Below are 22,271 nucleotides of genomic sequence, written 5' to 3'. Positions count from 1 at the left end.
AGGATTCCAGTCTTTTGTTTTAAAGCTATATCCCTGAGATAGCTACTATGGAAACATTTTCCAGGCTGTTCTTACTCCCCAATTAGGACACACTAGCTTGAAATCCCAAAGGTGTTCAGCTGAAGAAAACTCAAATCATGTGAATTGCCCCACATCACATGGTTTAGAAAAAGCAGATGGGACACATTCGAGAAGAACATTTAAACTTCTCTTCAGACTTTAGCACTTCCACCTAAATTGCTTTGTGACTCTAAGGACATGTCATGTCACCTTCCACAGAAGAATCACAGTGCTCCTTGGACTCCTCCTTCCCATAACATCCCTGATGTGTTTTCCTCTGACCCATCAGCATTAGTCACCATCAGAAAAATATGGAGGCATTATTTTGGAAGGTTTTTTGAAAGCTTCTCTTGCTGCCAAAATGACACAGAGCCAGTCCGCCAGTGCAAACATTCAGTATCAAATGAACCTCCTGAAGTAACCTTCCAAGTTACTTCTTTGCTGACTATAATTAAAACCATTCACTGTCTCCCTTGTTTACTCCAAGTATAAAAGCTGGACAAATAAAATGAGTTTGAAGGTCAGAGGGGGAAAAATCAGAAAGAAGACAAATCACATTAATTTTTACCAGGCACATGCAGAGAAGTAGTTGTTGTCAATAACACTATCTTAGTTTGATGTCCCTCTTCTTCATTTCTTTACACATCATAAGGAATGAAGATTTTAAGATTTAAATGAAAATTTCCTTTCACAAATGCTTCCAATCCATTCACAGAATTTCTTATTCCAGCTTAAATAGAGATGAGTTGCTAGTATAAATCATAAGAACCATAATGTCTCAGTCAATGTTTAGCCCAAAAAGTGAAAAAGGAAAAAAGCGTGGTTTGACCATTTTACCTCTGTATTACTTCAGCTTTATATTCACAACTGGAAAATATATTTGCAGTAGGCAAATACATTGCAAATTTGAAACTCAGATACCTGCGTTTGTAAAAATGGAACTACTCTGGATTCACATTAGTATGACCAAGAACCCTTTGGCTCACCAGCAGAAGTACATCCTGTATTCCCAAGTAATTCCAATCTTGCTGCAGTGGGAGAAACAAAATTCAGACCTACCTAACATTTGGTGCTGAGGTAACTGTATGAAGTGACAGGCTGCCACTTTTACACCCACAGAAGAGCACATGCAAATGTGTCGCTGGGGCAAGTGAGATGTGGTTATAGATGAATATATGGTAAGCAACAGCAACTATTACTACCCATTTTATATAAATCAATAGTGCAGTCTCATCTGGAGCAGCATATATTACAGAGTGCAGAAATAAAGTCTGTCTGGAGAACAGCAGTGAGAGAGCAGAGACTTACAAACACTTTCTTAGGAAGAGAGGCTACAAAGAAAGAACCTCAGAGAAGGAAACAAAGAAGACACAGAGGGGTATAGGATAGTAAGTACTACATAGAAAAGCAATTAGGATGCTCTGTTCACTTGAATTCCCTTTCAATAATAGAAGGGGGGGTGGGTGGAGGAAGGGAGGGAAAAAGGACTTGCAATAAATTCAGAAAGTGGAATTTTCAGAGACACTCACCCCACCTAAAATTGTGGCACATCTAGTACTGCTCACAAGATGATTCAAGGTTATCTTTGCAAATCAGACTTGAGGGGAGAAATATTAAGTATCAATATAATATTTTTAAAATTTCTTATGTAAGCATCACTATACTTTGCAAATCTGCACAACATTCCTACAAGATTTCTATACTTCTCTTTCTGTATCTGAGACAACTTTGGACTCTCTAACGCTGTATTTAATTTTACATAAGTTTTTTCTGCCAAGCAAAGAAAAAGAGGGATGGGATCAAATAAATTAATTTCTAAAATAAATATTTTGACAAAACTTAGACCATTGTATTTGTATATTTTTCTTACTATAATTTAATATGCATACTAAATTACAAAATACCATTTTAATGCCAAAAAAAGTCTTAACCAACAAAAGCCAGTTCATTAAACAAGCAGAAGCTTGAGAATGTACACTCAACACTAGAAATTGCAACTTAAACAATAAAACTACAACAAGGCCATCATCTACAGGTTGATTAAATTAATAATTTCTAGGTTGTGCGTTTTATTTAGCAATTTCTGCATTTTACACCCATGGTGAGTAACTTTTTTCACCATTTTGTAAAGACCCAGGCATGTGAGATGATTAAGGAACAATTCTCACCATCCAGGCAAGCCATCATGTGATTTAAGAGTTTCTGTAGAAGAGATAGCATCACCTTTCTAGGACCAGAACAGCTCTGTACTCCTGAATTATAGTCAGAGGATAAAGGAGTTTGCCAAAACATTACTGGAGTGCTGGAACAAGGATAGTGGGAGGACTCAGCTTCTGAGCACTGCTCCTAAACAAGACAATTTATAGCAAGTTAAATCTGTTGCAAGACTACAAAAGCTGAGCTAGTTTTCCCTGACCACAAAATAAGCAGCACAGTAAAACACACTGTATTTTTATCTGCTCTTCTCTCTCCTTAATAGAACAAGCAGCCCAAGCTACAGAGTCATTAATATGGTCAATATGTGATTGGGCAAAATTATTTGGATACCTTTTTTTTGTTTTGTTTTGGTGTTTTTTTGTTTTTTGGGGGTTTTTGGGGTTTTTTGTTGTTGTTGTTTTGGTTTGGGGTTTTTTTGTTTGGGTTTTTTGTTTGTTTTTTTTTTTTGTTTCATTTAATTTCATATTTACTTTCAAAACACACACAAAAACAAAGGGGAAAAAAAGAAAAGCCCAAAGTTTTTTTCAACTTGACATGTTGCACTACCCAGTTATGGCGTGTAGTGTCAGTAATGCCATCAGATAACATAACTGACACAATCTGATGTGATGCATTAAACTGGGATTACCAGAATAAATCATGTTTGTGGGTGCACAGATCACAGGTGGTGCAGTCAGCTGCTCTGTATTATGGCATATCTATAGGATGTGCAGATTAGGATATAATGTCCAGAAGCTTGCTCTCATTTGTGAAGTGCTTTGCAACCATAAGTCAATAGTAAGGAGCCACAAAACAGTTATAATGGCATAAACCATCATCAGGGAAAAATACAAATCGATCAGTGCCAGCAATATAAAAGGAAGAGCTTGCATCTGTCCCTGGTCTCATAAATTCAGTGGCTGTTGCAGGCTTTTCCTCTGTCCCACATGTACTTTATTAACAACAGTAACTATCATAAATAATAATAATGCAGAGTAGTTTATTTCAAGATGAATGTTCTTCTTATTATCTGTTGATCCCATACGTTATTTCTTACATGATGTCTGTGTTCCTCCTGTTAATGGGAGGGGAGAGCTAGCTAAATTTATTGCTTGAAGTTTATGCCTTTTAATTGGCAACAGGGTGTTATGCCCAGAAAGTTGTCTATGTAGGCTCATTGAAATATCTGCATACCTTAACCAGCATGTTAAGCCTCTACAAAGGAGGCATAGAATTTACATTCTGCTGCATGCTATAAATAAGTAATAAGAACAGATTAGAATTATAAATTTACGCCTACTAGTGAGAGTGAGATGCATAATTCACAACTGGCAAACCCTTAAGAGGCTTTTGTATTTCACCCCACCCCACCCCACTCCCTGCTCCAGTCTTGTCTGTGTAGAACTCACTATATTGTTTAGTCCTGCTGTTTCACAATTTTGATTTTTCTTTTTCAGGATAGGTTATTTAGGTTTTATAATTACTACTTCTTTCTTGCAGAACAACTGACACTACATTAGTAGTCAGTGCTGGGTATATGTCCACATTATGTTACATTATTGGTATCATCTTTATGAGTTTTCTTGTGAAACTCAGGGACACAACTAAGATAACATATGATTTGCAACTGAAACTTCCCTATGCTTTCCTAGCACTGTCTGTTGGAGCAGGTCCAAAGCAGAGCCACCAAATTGATTAGGGGGATGGGGCACCTCATTTATGAGCAAAGGCTAAGAGAATTGAGATCGTTCAGCCTGAAAATAGAAGGATTTGGGGTGATCTAATTGAAGCCTTCCAGTACCTGAAGGAAGCCTGCAGAAAGACAGAGAGCACATAGTGACAAGGGGGAATGGATTCAAACTGGAAGTGAGTCAGTTTAGATTAGATTTTTAAGAGGAAGCTCTTTACTCTGAGGGTGGCTGAGGCACTAGAACAGGTTGCCCACAGAAGTTGTGGCTGCTCCTTCTCTGGGAGTGTTCAAGGCCAGGTTGGATGGGGCTCTGAGCAACCTGGTCTAGTGGAAGGTGTACCTGCCCATGGCAGGGGGTTTGAATAAGATGATCTTAAAGGTCCCTTCCCACTCAGGCCATTCTATGATTTACAACTAACATGACATACTGCTGCTCTAGTAGGACCTCCTGGAGGAACAGACTAATCTCTACATTGATTCACATCCTCAGCTTCTCTGCTGAAGCCTGAAAGTACCTGTTGTGACCACAATTTTTAAGATAGCATATTAAGGCCAAGATTTTGCCAAAACTGTGGCTTTTCCCCACAGCAGTGCTACCTCCAAAAACTATGTTACCTAGTGATTAGGTCTAGAAACAAAGATCTATTTCAGTCTAGCTGCTTTACTGTTTTTTGGTTCTCTGGCTGCAGCACTACAGTTTTGATTCATGTAAATCCCAAAGAAGCATCACTAAGGACAGGCTCTTTGATGAAGAAGTTTCCTTGTAATTTCTCTCAGCTGTTTTGAACTTAGACTATTTATCTACCTGGATTTTTCCTTTTTACTGCATGCAAATATTTTAAATTATTTTCTAGCTCTATTTACCAGTTGTTTATTTTGCCTTGATCTCTGCCACACAACTTCTTTTCATATTTAAGCCAAGACTTGTACCTTTTTTATGCTAATATTTCTAATTTATTAATCTTTTTATCTATTCAGTGTATCTCACTCTGTTTTTAGTTTTACTTGACAAGCTTTCTCTGCAATTTTCTCTGCCTGTAAACATAGGAGAAAGACTTAAATTGCACATGTATTTTAATTCCCAGTACAATTTAACAGCTTAAAAATTGTTAGGTGACATTGCAACAAAGATATTAAATCCCAAGAGTCATATCTCGAAACATTCAAAACACATTAGTTGAAATGTTTAATCTAACATTCTTGAGCTGATGAAAAGGCTAGCATGCCAGCTCATGATATTTAAAAATTCTTGTCAATTGGATTCAATTTTTGTTCCTTGATCAGAACAAAAAAATTACTAGCACTATTAAAATTAAGTGATCATAAATATCTCTAAAGCTGAAGTTGATATGAAATTCAGCTTTCAAGAGGAAGCTACTGACATACAGCATCAACATGGGTAACTTTCTATAACTGATAATTTCCTTAATTTTCAGCATTTCTCCTAGAATAGACTGAAAATGTCACTTATGCATCCTTTGTGTGAACTCCCCCTGTCTAGCCAATGATCCTGGATAGGTGAGACACAAGGATCCAGAATACCCTAATAAAAAAAGAAATCAAGATATGCAGACTGTAACCATTACTTAAATGTACCTCTGCAATCATGGAACCTGGCACGTCCAAAGCAACCAACACAGAAATAACAATGTTTATCACTCACATTTCTATTCATCTTAGGACCACAAGTCTAAGCCTTACTTAAAGCACACTAATCTGAAGCTCTTCTTACATCTTTAGCTTTATGCTCACTTGAATATTCTTTCCCACTAGTTAATTTCCTGGTAACCCATCGCTTTAATGTGTCACTCTATTTATACAATAAAAACCATGGAAATGAAAGAAATAAAAAGAGGAAAATCCCCACCACTTTTCAGAGCCCAACTACAATCTATGTAAAATGCTTCAATCAGAAATAAATCATCATAAAAAAACATATTCCATGGAAGACTAGTGAAAAGAATGATGGAGTTCAGTTCTGGCTAAAAAAGGCTATTAAGCTTTATGTAAACAATTTAAGCAATCAGTGTAGAAGCCTAAATTACATTGCTGGCAGTGATAACAGGAAAGGAAATATCCTAGAATGCCTCCCATGGTTTTTGGGACAAGATCCTTTCCTTTCATATGCTTCCACATAACTTAAGAGGAGATTTCGAAAATACATGAATACTCCAATTGTACAAACCACCAAATATATTTTTTTAATCAAACTTACATCCAACTATTTTATGGTCTGATAACACACAGTCTTGTTCACACACAAGACAAGACTCATGCAAGATGGGAAACATTCAGAAAAGTCTGGACTTAACATTAATTGGTGAAGTATCTTAGAAATGGAAGTTCTAAGGAAGTTTCTCAGACTTATTGAAATTGTAAGTCCAAAACACGTGCAAGAATCAAGGATTGCCCTTTCCATAAATTTGTTACCTTACAGCTTTCTGTTTTTTTTCAATAAATAATGTGCAGAAAATATTTCAGCAATGTTAAATGACCTTCATGGTCATGGATTTAGTAAAACCAAAGGAAAGGGGAAACCCACCTAGAAGTTCTGCTGTATTGTTACCTGCCTGTACAAATTATCACAATTTATCAATATTCCAAGGTTAAAAGAATGTTGGGATATACCAGGTACAGAGAGAAGGGTCTGTGTCTAGCACTAGCCAATGAAGAATACATGTACTGCTCTGTCAAATTATCACAGCTGACAAACCAACACAATTTGTAATGCAGAAGCATGGAATAAAATATCCATTTCAAATTAAATATTCATCAACTGTTTAGCAGTTCAGGAGACCAAATGTTCCTAAATTAATCAGGAGAACTATGAGTATCTTTTCTAGGACATAAGGAAAAGCTCAGATAGAAGTTTCATTATGCAGCTGGAAATATCAAGAAGGCTGCCCCATTCTATCCAAGCCTATTAAGTTATGGCTAAGTGAGGTGTGTCCTTAAAAATGGATACCTTGAGATTCAAGCAGAAACAGCAACTTTGGGCTTAGTCCATCTGTGCAAGAGGTGTCATATCTTTATTTACCTGAGTCCAGCATTACCTGAAACTAAGCATAAATCACTTACCAAGTATCTCAGGATGATACTGGCAAAAAAAAAAAAAAATCTTTTCTTGATCGATCAATACATTACTTATAATTGCAACACAAAACCTTGCACGGTTTCTGATGTTTTCTAAAGCACTTAATGAAATTGTGACTGGATGAAAACTTGATTTAAACAATAAGCCTATGTGTCCATTTTATCAGAAAAATGAAAACCGGAACAGAAGCCACCATTTTGTTTTACCAGCTTCAGGAAAACCATAATTACCAGGCATACTGTAAAAATAAGATCCCACAAAAAGTACTTCAGGCTATAAGCACACCATGGCCAAGAAAGCATATCCTAGTTCTTGCAAATCTTAAAGAGTTGTCATTATATTTAGTAACAAAAAGTGGTCACTAGGAGACAACAGCTCAGAAAGATAAACTATGACACTTGATGTGAAGCTCTTACTGACTAAAGCCAAAATGCAGAGAAGTAGATTAGCCCTTCAGAACAATCCAAGAGCAAAGCAGACAAGATTTGGCCAGTTTACGCAAAGAGAGGTTCATGCACACAATGGTACAAGAATTTGATCTCAGAAAGTAGCAAAATAAGAATTTGCTATCTAACTGCAAAGAGGGTGTCTTGGAGAAGGCCTACAAATCCACATGCCAGTGCAGAACACCTACAAGACAATTATATGTGGACATTAAGAAGTAAGCTCTGCTGATGGATTTAAAAAAAAAAAAAAAAAGGGCTGTAAGGCTGTAAATTCACATTTTACAAATTGAACTCAATGAACTCTTCATTTAAATGTGTTCTTCTCAGTAGACATTTTCTTCTGAATGTATTTCAGCATCTTTAAATATGCTTACCAACCTAGATATTGAAGGAAAAAATCCAGAACAAAAAGCTTACAGATGCCTAATTCTGGCAAATATTTTGAAGTACTATCACAGAAAAAAAAATCTGGGTTTTTTACATTTTTAGGGGCTTAATTTCTTATCGTGGAATCTAGACAAGCCAAGAAATCAATGTTTTTCTTCTCTTTGTTTAGAAAACAGAGCCCATAGCCAAAATAATTCTTATATGCCAGAAGGGAAAGGATAGAATAAACACTCTCCCTGTTCTACAGCGATTAGCTCTGGAGAAGCTATTTTGCTCCAGTTCACTTTGGTACCTGCGGAAGATTGGAAGGTCCCAGTCACTCTCATTTTATAATTTGTGTTGCATTTTAATTTTTAGAAAGTGGTACTCAAGTAACCTGAGAGCTCAGCAATTCCATCAGGGTTAGCGTGAGTCCTCTCCTGGCTTGCTGTGTTACCCAAATCTGATCAAAGGACAAGGACTCCAGAAGCTTGTCCAGCTGTGGTTTTATAATGACACCATTAGGTTTTGCTCTATAATCAAGGTCCCTAAAAGTCTGTGTAGCTTCAGGCTTAATATCTGCGACAAGGTTAACTGAAATCTGCAGCAAGGATAACTACTTTAGCAGATTGTATCAGCAGGAAATATTTAAACACTATTTAAAAGGATTTTAAATAAGCAGATTTTATTTAACACTGCACTAATGCACTGCAATAGAAAATGATACAACAGAGCTGCTACAAATAAACATAATGCTTTTACCCTTCCCCTTCCCCTGCCCCCCTCCCCTCTAAATTCCCCAGATGTGTATTATTAAGTCCAACGAGCGCACCAGATCTCTCTGTCTGAGTTTGAAATAGCGGAACGCCGGGCTCAGACAGCCCATTTGCCCTTTGGTTTCGTGCCTGCTGAATCTGCATTCTGGGTCTGTGGAATTAATTACGACAGCACCGGTCACCGGCAATGTCAGTGTTGCCACTTCAGGTGTATCAAATGTGCCTTCTTACAGGCCTAGAACTTTCAGAGGAAGGCAGCCTTACACCTGTAAGGCTGGTGTACCCTGCCCTCTAGTGCCAGGTGCACCTCTAGATGTTCACTTAAATGCATGCCAGGGTCACAATAAAGCCTAGAGCAGCAGGCATTCTCACAAGCCATCCTGTATGACTTACCAGCTGCACATGTTGCAAGGTTTTGGCCTGGCACTGTTGCACAGTAGTGCAAGACCTTAAAATAAGGGTGAGACACTGGGCCACATATCATTGGGTCACATGCAAGATGTTTCAGATAACCAATTCTAACTTCAAAGAAGTGAAGACTGACTTTTATTGCTCACCATGGCACTAAAGAAATCTGTTTCACAAAGAAATGAGGAATTGTGACATTCAGGGTTATAATATCTATAAATCCAGCACTAACATTGTATTTGATAGCAAACAACTCTTTCAAAAACCTGTAGTGAAAGAACAGACTGATTATATTTAGTAGTTATAAGTATTTCACTGCCACCTGGAAGATGGAAAATAAACTCATACCAGAGGACTACAAAATTTCTCTATTGTTTGTCCTTTAAGGCAAAATCTGCCTGTCATCCTTCAGCAGGACCTAAAACAAAGGAAGGCAAATCCCTAGGATTAGAAACTGTTGTTCTTAAACATGGCTATAGCTGAAAACTGTGAAAAGCAACCAAAAGAACCTAGAAATAAGATAAGGATTTTCTTCTGAGTGGTTCAGCCTCTTGCAGTGATACATCTTACTGCAATTATCTTCTACATGCAACACTGTGAATTTTCTTGCTCAAATTGTTTCACTTCACAATCAGTGCAATACTGATATTATGATGGATTCTGCTTTTATTATCATGAGCTCTCATTTAAAATAAGCAATAGCATTCCTGGGGTATAGAGGACCAAAAACTTTTCTGTAAAATGTAGTGATTGCACATGGCTGTGCATGATGTGTACTGTAATCACTACTGGATTAGAGCAAGATAAAATATACAGGTACTGATTTGGGATTCTCCAATTTTTTAAGTTCAACATGTTAAGCCCTGATTGAACAGGCGTCAAACATCTGTCTCTTCCTTGCAATAAAACAAGGCTGCCATTCTAACCTGGTTTTGTGAGATCAGCCTTTCCACAATCAGGTCAAATAACAATTTGAATAAACTAAAACTTAGCTCATGCTCTTAGGAAAAAAAATTGTGAAGACAGCTCTTTCTCACCTTTTCCAAGGTTCTCCTTAATATTTTGCCCACAAACCTGGTACAAAGTACTCTGTCACATTTTTTCTAAACTCCTGGACATGCAATTTTGGATAATTCTATACTCATTTAACTCAGTTGAGGGTCTGCCCTTGTAACATAGGTGACATGATTTCTTTCCTGAAAAACTGGAAACACTTCTTTCAGGTTGGCAGAGAAAAATAAGTTTCATACAGCTGAGTCTTAATAAGAATATCTTCCTTTTAAAGATTCATGATGAGAACCATTAGATTCTGCTAGGAAAATTATATGAACACAATTTGTTAACATTGTCAAGTACCTAGTGCTGCAGAAAATGCAGACATACATCCTCAATACCAAGCTCAGAGCAAAGATAGATTCATACTCTTTTGTCTTGTTTTGTTTTCTAATGTATCCACAAAGTAATTTCCCTCTGTAAACATGTTAGACAATGAACACCATTTCTCAGTCTATCAAATGTTCAGCTTTTAAGAATACAGGAACTATTTGCTCTAACGTTTTTTCTAAAGTTTCTTCACATCAATAAGGTTTCCCAAAAACAATCCAAACAAACTGGATGCTTGGGTCACATCTGATCATCTCTGCTTATGTTACAACATTTTGCATGTATTAGACCACCCTTCTGCTGGTGGTATTGGCACCACCAGCTCAGACCACTAAAGTCTAGTGCTTTTCAGGATAAAACCCACCCTGTTGCCCCTTTCATCTAAGGCAGGTAGGAAATTTCTGAGACTAATTTAAACATAAGAGAAGACAAGAAGAGATACCTTGCATAAATTCAAAAATACCTTTAAAATAATTACATTAATAATTCTCCATGTTTCAAAGTAGAAACTTTGGTTTTGACTATGAGTGCTTGAATGAAAAGAATGGTTTCCTGTTGCCAGGGAAAACCAGCTCAAATTTTCCAAAAAGTAAAAAGCCTTTTTAAGAGCAATATGTTAAGAGCTCTGAAGATATTGTACAAGCTTCTCCAGCTCCTCACAGCTGCTAGTCATCTACAGAACATAAGGTCCGAAGGTCTGGGGAGCAGAACCCTATTGCAACTACTCTCCTGAGCTGCAGATGATGGTCTTGGTTACAGGAGCTTCTGCACCCACACACAGAGCAACTGAAAGCATAAATACAGGGGCATGGATTCACACAGCTGAAGTTCAACCTGCAATCTGGGACTATTTCCTCCAGGCTCATCCCTTGGAGAGATTAGGCTTTCACTGGAATATAGAACGTGAAATATAAACCAGATTGCATGAGCAAGTAAACATACACCACATAAAGCAAATGCATAAAGGTGGGAGGCAGAAAAATCATAGGCAGACAGTTAATACAGGTGTTGTGGTAGAGGGGCTGGCTCCTTTCAGTGTTTTATTACTTGCAACACAGAAACCAAATTTGTCAATATGGGGGAAATATTTAAAGGCACTAATGGATGATGGATGCCTAATGGGTCTCCTTTTTCAATGTGGTAAAGTGTACATTTGCCATATGTGCTTTTAAAGGGTTTCCTTTTTAATTACAGCTCAGCCCTCTAGAGGAAACAAACACTTGAATTTCCATGAAAATCAATGAGTATTTCAAGCCCTCAACAACTGTCAAGATCAGAAATTAATCTAACAATATATTTGCCATTATGGTGTTGAGAAAACATATCCCTCCTCAAGTTATGGATTGATTAGCCTAAACTGATTGCAATTTCTATGGTTTGAAATGAAAGCCAGTGAAGTACTAATTTTTAAACAGAATTTATGCCTTCTTAAAAAGAAAGGCTTAGAAAACCATCACATTTCAATAGATACAGCACTTCAAAAACACAGAAAAAAATCTATGACTTTGTGGTATACTGACTGGCATCCTGGCCAGTAGTCAGGAACTTTTCTGGTTCCTGACTACTGACCAGGAACTAAGTAATATAGTTCCTAAATGAGGGAAATTATTTTGGTGAGTAAATAGGAAGCAGATGTTGGAGACAATGAACTTTATCTCTCTGTTTAGGGTCAACAGTATATATTTTGTGGTGATAAGTCAGCAACACCACTAGCATAAATGTTGAAAACAAAAGGATAATTACACAGAAAAAGTCAAGACATGTAAAACACAATACTCCAAAACCAAAGCTCCAGCTACCAAAACTGTAGCCCTTGGGGAAGTAAATAAGAAGATCATGTTATACCGCTTTTAAATCTAGCCTACAAAGTGGAAAATTTTGGGTTCTGAAAGGAAGCAAAATCAGGTCAAATTAAAGATATATGTAAATCTAAGCATGATCTTGAATAAACCCAATTCAAAAGGACTGGGGATTTCTAGTGACCCAAATCCCAGCCTGCTGGCTCACATTGCCATTTCTCCCTCAGGCAGAAGGAGAAACTGGCAGCTACAAAAAAATGGATCCAAAGTAAACAGACTGATCTCCACACCACATATAAAAGAGTGGGTCTTGTGGCTTATGGTAACATAATCTGATCCAGCCTTCTCTTTGGAATAAGTTAGGACTTTGTGTTTTCTTTAGATCCATGCCTTAGGTTAATTGAATCCAAAGTCATGAAATGTTCAATAGGATCAAAAATATACAAATTTCTAGTAAAATACAAATAAATAACTTCAACATAAAAGCAACAAGAGCTTCTCTAGGAAACTTGTGAACCAGATGAAATTTTGTCTGACTACTTCAGCTGCATGTATTCTAACATATGACTCAAGATTTAAGGATAGAAGACTTATGCTTTTCTATCTTTTCAAAGAAGAATTACAGAAGTTACTTGACCATAATTTCTATCAATAAGCATTCATTTTGGCTATAATTCAGACTGCAAGCAGACATGAATCTAAACCAACCAACCAACATAACGGTGAACATTTCTTCAAATGTTTTATATCACTTGCCCATTTATAACCAGGTTGCAGAGGAACATTTTGGTTAAATGATGGACCTATGATGAAATTTCAGTAATGATTTTAGTAAGATTGGAAGCACAACTATTTGCACTTCAAAAATTTTAAGAACAGTGCAATGATATGGCAATGAGAGATTAATGGATATCTTGCAAAAAAAAGATAAATGGGACTGCAAGAATACCAGAAAACTGGGGAGATTGGGGAGAAATTAATTGAACCTACACTTTTGATAAATATTTATTTTTTGCAGAAGAAAAATGCACACTAGTTTGAGCTGTCATTATGCTAACCTTTATCCTATTTTTCATATTATTAGTAATACATAATGTGGTAGTTTATATTCAAAAATAAAACCAGAATGTATATACTTCATGTATTTATCCAGAAATACACTAAGGTTACTATGGTTACCAAAAATCCATTACCTTTGAATACAGAATGAAAAAGTTTGACTTAAAGTGTGCACTATTTATTATAGCAATCATCAACAGCCTTCAGGAGGTTCTCTAACTGGATTCATTTTTCAGTGTCAAAACTGACCCACCACACCACTACCTTATGGCCTGTGCAAGGCAAAGAAATTTGAACTATATGAATTTTTAAATATGTTTTATACTGACTCAAGATGCAGAAATGGCTTTGAATTTTAAGGCCTTACATTAAAAAGAAAGTAGGGCCTGGGTACCCTTTTCCCCCTGAGCTGTCCAATATAAAATGCTTCACTTCCTCTTGTATCTGCCAAGATATACAAATTCTGATGTGTCCACAATAGTGCTTATGCTGTGGCATGGCACTTTTAGCTCCATGTTTTTTGTTTTTTTGGTTGTTTGGGGGTTTTTGTTTGGTTTTTGTTGTTGTTGTTGGAATTTTTCTTGTTTTGGTTTGTTTTTTATTATTATTTTTGTTGTTGTTTGTATAATGTCTGAACAAGTAATTTGGATAATTCTGTAAATTACATCAATTACATTAAAATAGAGAGTCAGATTACCATACTTCACTGTATTGCCAAGTAATAGGAACTTAACTTCAGTGAAACAGTTTAAGAGTATTGATATAATTTGGCTATTGGCACATGGCACAACTATTATCAGAAGAAAGCATATTCTTTGTTATATTTTTAATAAATTAATTAAAGGCTATTCAGGTAAGCAATGTGGTATCTCTCTGAATAAGAATATTTAAGGAACAGTAAGAAAAACTATTAAACCTGTATATAAGTTCTTCAACAGTTGGCAGTTTACTTGCTTTGAGAGCTGGATGGTATGAGATCAAAATGTTATAAAACCATTAAAAACATGACTCAGATCCCATGAAAGAAACACAAGATTTAACTACACCATCCATGGTGGTGTTAATTTCTATGAGTCCCAACAAAGAGTAAGATGCTTTAAAATATTAAACCCAACAGGGTTTAAAGTGCATCCAGACAATTTTAGAATTGTTTTTCTTTCCTCGGAAATGAGGAGGGGTCAATAATGCAATTGTTTATTGCAACCATGAAATACACATCTGATATGCTATCTAGCAGAGAACTCACCTTTTACAACATATTTAGTTCCATTTCCAGAGTAAATTGGTATCCCATTCATATATAAAGTATATTGGGTAATAATACCATTTGGTGTTTTGGGTGGACTCCAACTCATCAGCAGGAATGTGGGAAAGGATATTGCTGTGGGTGGTTGCACTTCTTCAGGGGCTGGTGAAAAAATGTATAAAGTTATACTATATTGTCTTTCTACAAATAATAAAGAATTTCAATGAGAAGCTACTACCAGAATGATTTTTGGCAAAGCTGAAGTTTCAGAAAAGATTTTATATCTGCATCATACCAGAATTTTTAGAAGTCTCCTATATTATGTGAGGATTTCTAGCCAAACAGAGTTCTATGAAAGACAGCAATATACTCTTTGCTTTTAGGAGAATAATTATGCTTCTTCCATAATTTTATTTTTCCGCCTTGGTAACTCTGATCAAGGTGAGAGGCACAAGATTTTAGTGCAGTCCTTTCTTTAATACAGATTTCTTATTTTTTCTTCTTTCATGGTTTTTATTCCTAAAGCGATCATTCCAACCCAGGTGATGCATTCTCAGGCACTACCTCTTGTTTCAAACTTTTCATAATTCAATACACTTAGTAATGTTTGTTGAATGTAGATTTTATATATATAATATACCAGAAGTTAGCAATGGATAATTTAAGAATCAAGTTCTTTCACTGTTCCAATGAGTTATGTATTAGAAGCACAAGGAATCCCAGTGAACACTGCAAGGGGAGCAGAGCTGAGGCCTTAGTCTGGGAGAAATATCTTGTAATTTACAAGCTCTGTGCTAGCAATTTAAAACAGTAACTAGCAGTGCCTGGCAATGTGAAAACAATATAAAGTAATGAATGTTTCAATAGGGAAACAGGGATAGCTGGAGGGTGTGATATGGTGTCTGTCTTCTGTATCACCAATTTATTGTTACTAAGAGCATGCAACAAGAGCATCCAAAAATAGAAATTCTATGCATTGACTTTTTGTTCAATTCTTCTGAGGGATAAAACACATGTTCCCCATGGCTTTATTCAATCTCTGGGAAAAAAAAAAAAAATCTACTCTTGCCTAAACCATTCCATTATGACAGGTAAGGATTTCTGCTTTATTCACTAAGCTGAGAAAACAGGACATAAACAACTTATTTTTAATTGCTATGTCACAGCAGAAATACACAAATATTGAAATAATGTGTTTCATTTTAATATCACAGGGTCCATTAAGTATTTGGCCGTCACAGGCTGCACCCTTTAATGGACAACGCCAACAGACAATCTCAATCAGTTTATCTTGAGCATCCAAGAGGCAATAACTGGATTTGGGGTTGATTGGTGCTGCTGGCAGTTACTAACATGGTCATGCCAAAACTCTGTTCTAGCAATGTTAGACTGCAATCTTCAGCACTGTCCTCATCATGACAATACCTTGCACAACAACCTGCTTTGGCAGCAGTTAAACACTTCAGCATCCTTTTAATTATTATAGCTAAAATTCACATGGCTTCATGCTAAAATTTTACTTTCTTTTTTGGTACAGTATTACAACCTAGTTTACATGAGAAGATAAAACAAAGACCTGTGGGAGGGAGGGAATTTTGAAAACTACTTTACATCATGGAAGATTAACTACTGTCCAATAAATACATGTCAAAGTCTTCATTATTCTACTGCTGTAGATTTGGAGTAACTGATTATTTTAACTAGATTAATATGGCTTTAGAATGACAGAACCAGGAGATGTGCACTTTATCTTTAATTGAGAATGAAGTTAGATATGTCGCCGATATTTTTGGGGCATTTGTTCTAGTAATTGATGTGCAATACATAACAGCTCAGACTCTAAAGTCAGAACTGAATGCATTTTTTCTTTCTTTGTGCCCTATCTCTTAATGTAGGCATAGAATGCCTTAATTTACGCTCACAACCTTTAAGTTTGAGCACAACAACACGTAAAAGTGTTTAGGAAAAAAAAGGGAAAAATCTAAACAGCAATTAATAAATAACTCAATTGGCATTTGGCAGTTTCATCACACTGAAATAATTGTTGCCTATTGCTGGTGTTTAGTGGTTAAAAGAAACCATGGAAATCAACCGTTTGATTCTCAATTTCATACTGTGCCATACAATCAATTCTTTTTAGTCAGACTGTCTCTAGATTTACTTCTGAGCCATAGTAAAATGAGGAAGCTTTCATTAATCTTTCAGATGCTTCATATTAATGACAAGGCTCTTGCATGAACAATGTAACAGCAATTAAAAAGCCCATTAATCTGCATTACAGCTATTAAAGATGCATGTCATTAAAGGGTATGGAGTTTGATTCATTTTCGCACCCCCCAAAAAATGGAGCAATTATGGTCTGGCAATGCACTTTGTCATCAAATTAGGTTGGGGTTTTCCAGCAAATGGCTTTGCAGCGTTTAGCTCTTCTCCTGTTTTATTATTCATGACTGAAATGTGGAAGTCAAGACCTTTGAAATTACTTTACCTTCTTGTGGAGTGGAGATGTTCAATGCATGCAAGCTCTCAGTACAGCCAGCCAAAGTGCAAGCAGTTAGGGTTACAGCATATTTTGTGAAGGGATGCAAGCCCCTCAATACGCCTGCAATACAAGAAAACAAGGTGTTATGCATGTACAGTGTACAGACTGACTGCATGCAGACACACGCAGAGAGAAAATAAACTTTTGTACTATGGACTCCCACTGTTACAGGTGGAAAAGAAAAATTATTTAAGGCTTCGTTCCTCCTATCCATTGTTTAAATTTTACAAAATAATTTAAAAGCAAATTATATTTTACTTAATTTTCAGTAATAAATATGCACCTGCGTTTCTTTAGTCATGCTCACTGAAACAGATACTACATCAAAATAAAGGTGTATATTTTAATGTGACAATGTAGGAGTTTTTTCCTTAATCTCTGTCTCAAAATTTTTTCAGTTAATAATTTTGTTTTTCCAAGGTATATTCCTTGTCTCCCAGAAAAAGTTTTTTAATGAGTTCTCTCCAACAATGTCCTTATTCATCCTTAAATTGAAATCTCTTTTTTATGAAACATCCCACTTGTTTTCCATTCACTAGCAGCATATAGGCCATACATTTGCTACACTAACAACAGTAACATAATTCAGGTGAGACAGTACCCAAGGGTTTACAAGAAGTAAATATCTGGGGCCTTATTCTATTTCAGGTCCTGCTTATGTTAGTGAAGTTACTAAATTTTCACATACCAATCAGCTCCATGTTATATCAAATAACTGCTTACCACTTCAGGAAGTTTTGCAACATTTTGAATTATATATATATACAGAAGGATTACAAGGGGGAAAATTTAGTTTAGAGTCATTTTAAGAAACATCAGCAATTCCCACTTCAAAGTAAGTCCAACAACAAAGTAATATAAAATCTAAATACAGAAGTAATTAAAAGAAGGCAAATTCATGCCAAGTTTTATTTCAAACCAAATTCTCATTTCGACTGTCACAGCTCTACAAAATCAATGTGGTGTTTCATTAAAAAAATAAAATTTATAGCAAACTATGTTATTTCAAAACAGCATGTCAAAGAACTTCTGGCCAATTGCCCCACAGTACAAGAAGTCTGAAAATCGCCTCAGCATTACATGTACACAGTCAGGTAGACAAAATTAGTCCTTAATATTGCTCTTCACTGCGTTACTACACTAACAGAATGCAACATAAGTGTGTTTCATTAAAAAAATATTTTTTCCCCTCATAAGTCGTTTATAATCACAAAAAGGCCATGGAGAATTTTATATTGGAAGTTAACAGCTACAGCACAAATTATTGTTTTCTGAGTAGAACCATCAGTCTGTACAAGTTTATATTGTGTCTAGTAAAAGATGTGTTCACATGGAAAATACGAGATTAACTTTCACTGAATTAGTAACATTAATGCTCTTTCTTGTAATCAATCAAAAATTTCAAAGGTTGGAATAGCAATGATCTTTCTATTTGAATTCTCTGGGGTGCACTTCTACTTGTAGAAATGGAGAAATATGCAGAAGTAATCACTTCTACATCAGAGTATTGTTAAAATAAAACCACTTGACCAGCACCTTCTTTCTCTGATTATAGTTTTGATTTGGCAAATCCCCAGTTAACAGTGGAGACCTGTACTGACATCCAATCTAAGTATGACAGGAGAGAAAAATGCTGTGTCGGTCACCACCAAAGAAATGTCCCTGTAATCTTTCTGTGAGGGACAGAATATTTTTAGGAGCCATCAAAAAGATAGAAAATAGGAAATAAAGTTTTCATAAAATGGTCTGAGTTGAAAGGGACCATAAAGATCATCTGGTTCCAGCCCCCTGCCATGGGTAGGGAGACTTCTCACCAGGCCACGTTGCTCAGAGTCCCATTCAGCCTGACCTTGAACACTTGTGCATGCCCCAGGGATGGGACCTGCACAACTACTCTGGCAACCTGTGCCACTGCCCACAGTAAAAAATTTCTTCCCGTTATCTAATCTAAACCTAAACTCTTTCAGATTAAAGACATTACCATTTGTCCTTTCACTACATTCCCTTGCAAGAAGTTCCTTTTCTTGTATGCCCCCCCCCCCTTTACCCCTTTAGGCATTACTATGCCTATAAATTATTGGAAGCTACACAAAATTGTGCATCACAGAAATTCCATTAGTCAAAACCATCTTTTTTACACAAGACAGTATTTCCACTTATTTCCAGATCACAGAGGGTTAAACCCAGGAAACTATAAAAGGTGCTTTGGAAATTAGCTCCACAAACAAATACAACTAGGAACCAAATCCTCTAACTGTGACATTTGCAAGTTCATGGCCAAGAGGAGTATGGCATCGTATATACACCATCTCTCTATTCACTCTGTAGTGCTTTAGGAAGCAATTTAGCTTGATTTGCACTTTCTGCATTTGTAGCATTTGTTTCTTATGAAGCAGTGAAATAATGCTCCTTGCATTTCCTCATGGAAGACATTTCATGGAAGACATCCTATAGGGTTACCAATGGCTTCAAGCACTGAGAGCTGTAGAATATCAGATATATCCAAAAAGATGCCAGGACGTATAGAAGGTTTGGATTGGACTGTTTGATTTACTTTTGACAAAGCAGGGAGGTTTTATATGAAGCACCTGTAGCACAACAGACTTCCCATTGCATAGGTAGGTTTGTGAATGGCTGAGAGAATTTGCATGGGAAAAAAAAAAAAGCAAACAAATAAACCCTTTTGCTACAGGAGGTTTTTGTTTAAAAAATTCATTCAGTAAAGGCAGCAAATTAAAAAATATTTTATTCATTTCCTAATTAATGTTTTTTTTTCCTTCACATGTACTCCTGCGCTATTTTTCTTCAGCAAAGAAACAGATGTGCATAGGTAGGCAATAGAAAGTGTGCAGATTTTATTTACATACTTCAGCAAACTACTTTTTTCTCAGCTGCCATCCTATCTGTTTGGCCAGCATCCACTGTAATCTGTTCTCCTTCATTATGTTAATCTGTGGGCGGAAAGATTTCTGTCATCTTCAAATCGCTTGTACAGCAATGGTAAACACCTTGGCCTGTCTGTAATTGGACAGGTGTCTGCATTGGTGTCACCCAGCTTTTAATTCAATTAAAGAACTGGCTGCTCTGCTCTCATTACCCACTCATTTCCCCTGCACTTTCAGTCAGTCGGTGAAATTTACACTCAGCACCTGACTATGCTGAAACACAAAGTCAGCAGTCCCACAGCAAAGATCATCACTGAGACACGTGAATTAATTTAAAGAACAGCAAAATAAATTTTGCAGTAAAAAATAGCCTATGATCCAATGAAGTTAGCTGACAGCTTTAAAAAAACTTTCCCTAACTCCTCAATTATCACACTCTCAGACTGGCATCTCTTGTCTATACACAATAATTGCTGATCTGATAAGAGTCCATCAGGCTTTCCAAGATGGGGTGCTAACAAAGCAAAATTTGGCCACACTTGCATGTATTCTATTAATGCTAACAGGGGAGAGGCGGATAAATTGTCACTTTGATCAGCAGATAGGATTAGAGACATCATCAATATTTAAGAAGAGGGTCAGCCTTGCACATTTGGGATACGGGTCCCACACATTCAGTCTGCCACTTCAGAACAGCCGAATCCACCTAAAATTTACATCAGAGACTACATTCGAAGCCTTAAAATCCACATGGGGAAGTGGAGATGCTAAATCATTTTAACACACCACTCCTATCTGCCCAAAGAACCTTTGGAAATAAATTAAAGTTCTAATACAGACATTTTGACACAGTGACCCCATGAAACTGAATAATGTCATTTGTTAAATATGAATGTAAAGTTAACAGTCTAAAAGAGTGATCTGGAATCACACCTAGAACATTAAGCCCACTTTATATGCAAAACTAGTATTTAATTGTCTATACTTTTATTTAAATGGTCTTTAATTATTTGCAATATCGGAAGTCGAGGTTTAGAGTTGTGCAAGAGAGAAACTGCTAGGTTCATTCTAGCAGTGAAGGGATAACAACTTGGGCAATAGCAAAGGGGTCAACAATGAATTTATGGTAAAATGGGTGTGTGGGCTAGTCAGAGGTAGTTGCATATTTAGGTCCACTCCATTCAATGTTTTAATGCATATAGTATATAAGAATATTGCATATGCAGCTTTTTTCCCCCTTCACTTCTCCATAAGGCAGATATTTCTATTGTTCACTACCTCTCAAAGGGAGTTCTCATACATTTAGACAAAACAGACATATTCCACAGCATTGTGGCATATTTTGAGTGGAAAACTTCAAATAAAAAGTAAAAAAAAAAAGGTTTACCACTACAGTATGAGGGCTATTATTCTGTTCATAAAAACTGAGTGTATCATTTTGCCAAAGGGACTTTTTTTGCCAGATTTTTTCATTGTTTCCTCCCTAACATGCTATTTAATGAGGACCTATTTTGAAATACACCTGCTGCAATTGAAACAACACTTGACCTTTAGATTTACCTTAATTCTTGTCTAAGCTTTAAAAACAAAAATTACCAAATCTCTCCTCCCCAAACCCAGATTATTTAGCTAACTTGAATGCCTGAGGTTATACAGCATCTGTCCAACAAAGTCATTTGTGTGTCAAGATGCATCATTGCCACAGTACACTTAATCACAGTCCACTGATCAGAAAAGGAAGTCCTCAACTGACTTTGTTTTTGACAGATTGTAGCAAAAACTGTTTAAGTACATGTGTCTTCCACATATGCAATTCTGAACCTAAAGCCTGTGCACATCAATCTGTCACATACATCAGCATTTTTTAAGCACCTTCTAACTAAGTATAGTATGAGTCATAAAATGAAGAACTACTCAACATGAGGGCTCTTATTCCAACTCTATGGCTTATAAGAACAAACATAAGTTTTACTTTAATTATTGCATTTAGATGGCTTGAAAGACCCTTTTTTTCCCAACAGAAACATTTAATAACAAACTATATACAAGTTCCACTGGCTTTGCAGATGTGATTCAGTTTGCAGTGGTTCAATGAATCCTGTTACATTCCCCATAGCACAAGGAACCCTCCAGCTGCTTCAGTTTGCAGAAAACCTTAACTGAACAGTGCAATTTTGCACCAAGAGTTAATTAACTACAGAGAGTACTGGCTTTGTAATATCTATCACTGTGAATGATCACCCTCGATCATTCCAAATAACTTAATCATTGCTTATTTTCTGCAGTACGATTATCTTTAAAAGTTTGTAGAGAAACAAAGA

At 36.3% G+C, this 22,271-nt stretch overlaps 1 protein-coding gene across 4 annotated transcripts in view; it reads right to left on the bottom strand.

Annotated features, from left to right (window-relative positions):
- USH2A (usherin) overlaps positions 1–22,271 on the bottom strand; it is a 391,511-nt gene that overhangs the window by 195,502 nt on the left and 173,738 nt on the right. For all 4 annotated transcript variants that reach the window (XM_064414216.1, XM_064414218.1, XM_064414217.1 and 1 more), the window contains 2 exons: positions 17,012–17,125; positions 14,524–14,685 (listed from right to left, as the gene is read on the bottom strand). In XM_064414216.1, the coding sequence (XP_064270286.1) occupies positions 14,524–14,685; positions 17,012–17,125 (276 nt within the window). The remainder of the gene's footprint in view (positions 1–14,523; positions 14,686–17,011; positions 17,126–22,271) is intronic.

This window comes from Passer domesticus, chromosome 3, assembly GCF_036417665.1.
Source record: "Passer domesticus isolate bPasDom1 chromosome 3, bPasDom1.hap1, whole genome shotgun sequence".
NCBI lineage: Eukaryota > Metazoa > Chordata > Aves > Passeriformes > Passeridae > Passer > Passer domesticus.
The sequence above is the reverse complement of the archived record's forward strand: the minus strand, read 5'-3'. Positions and strand labels throughout refer to the sequence as shown.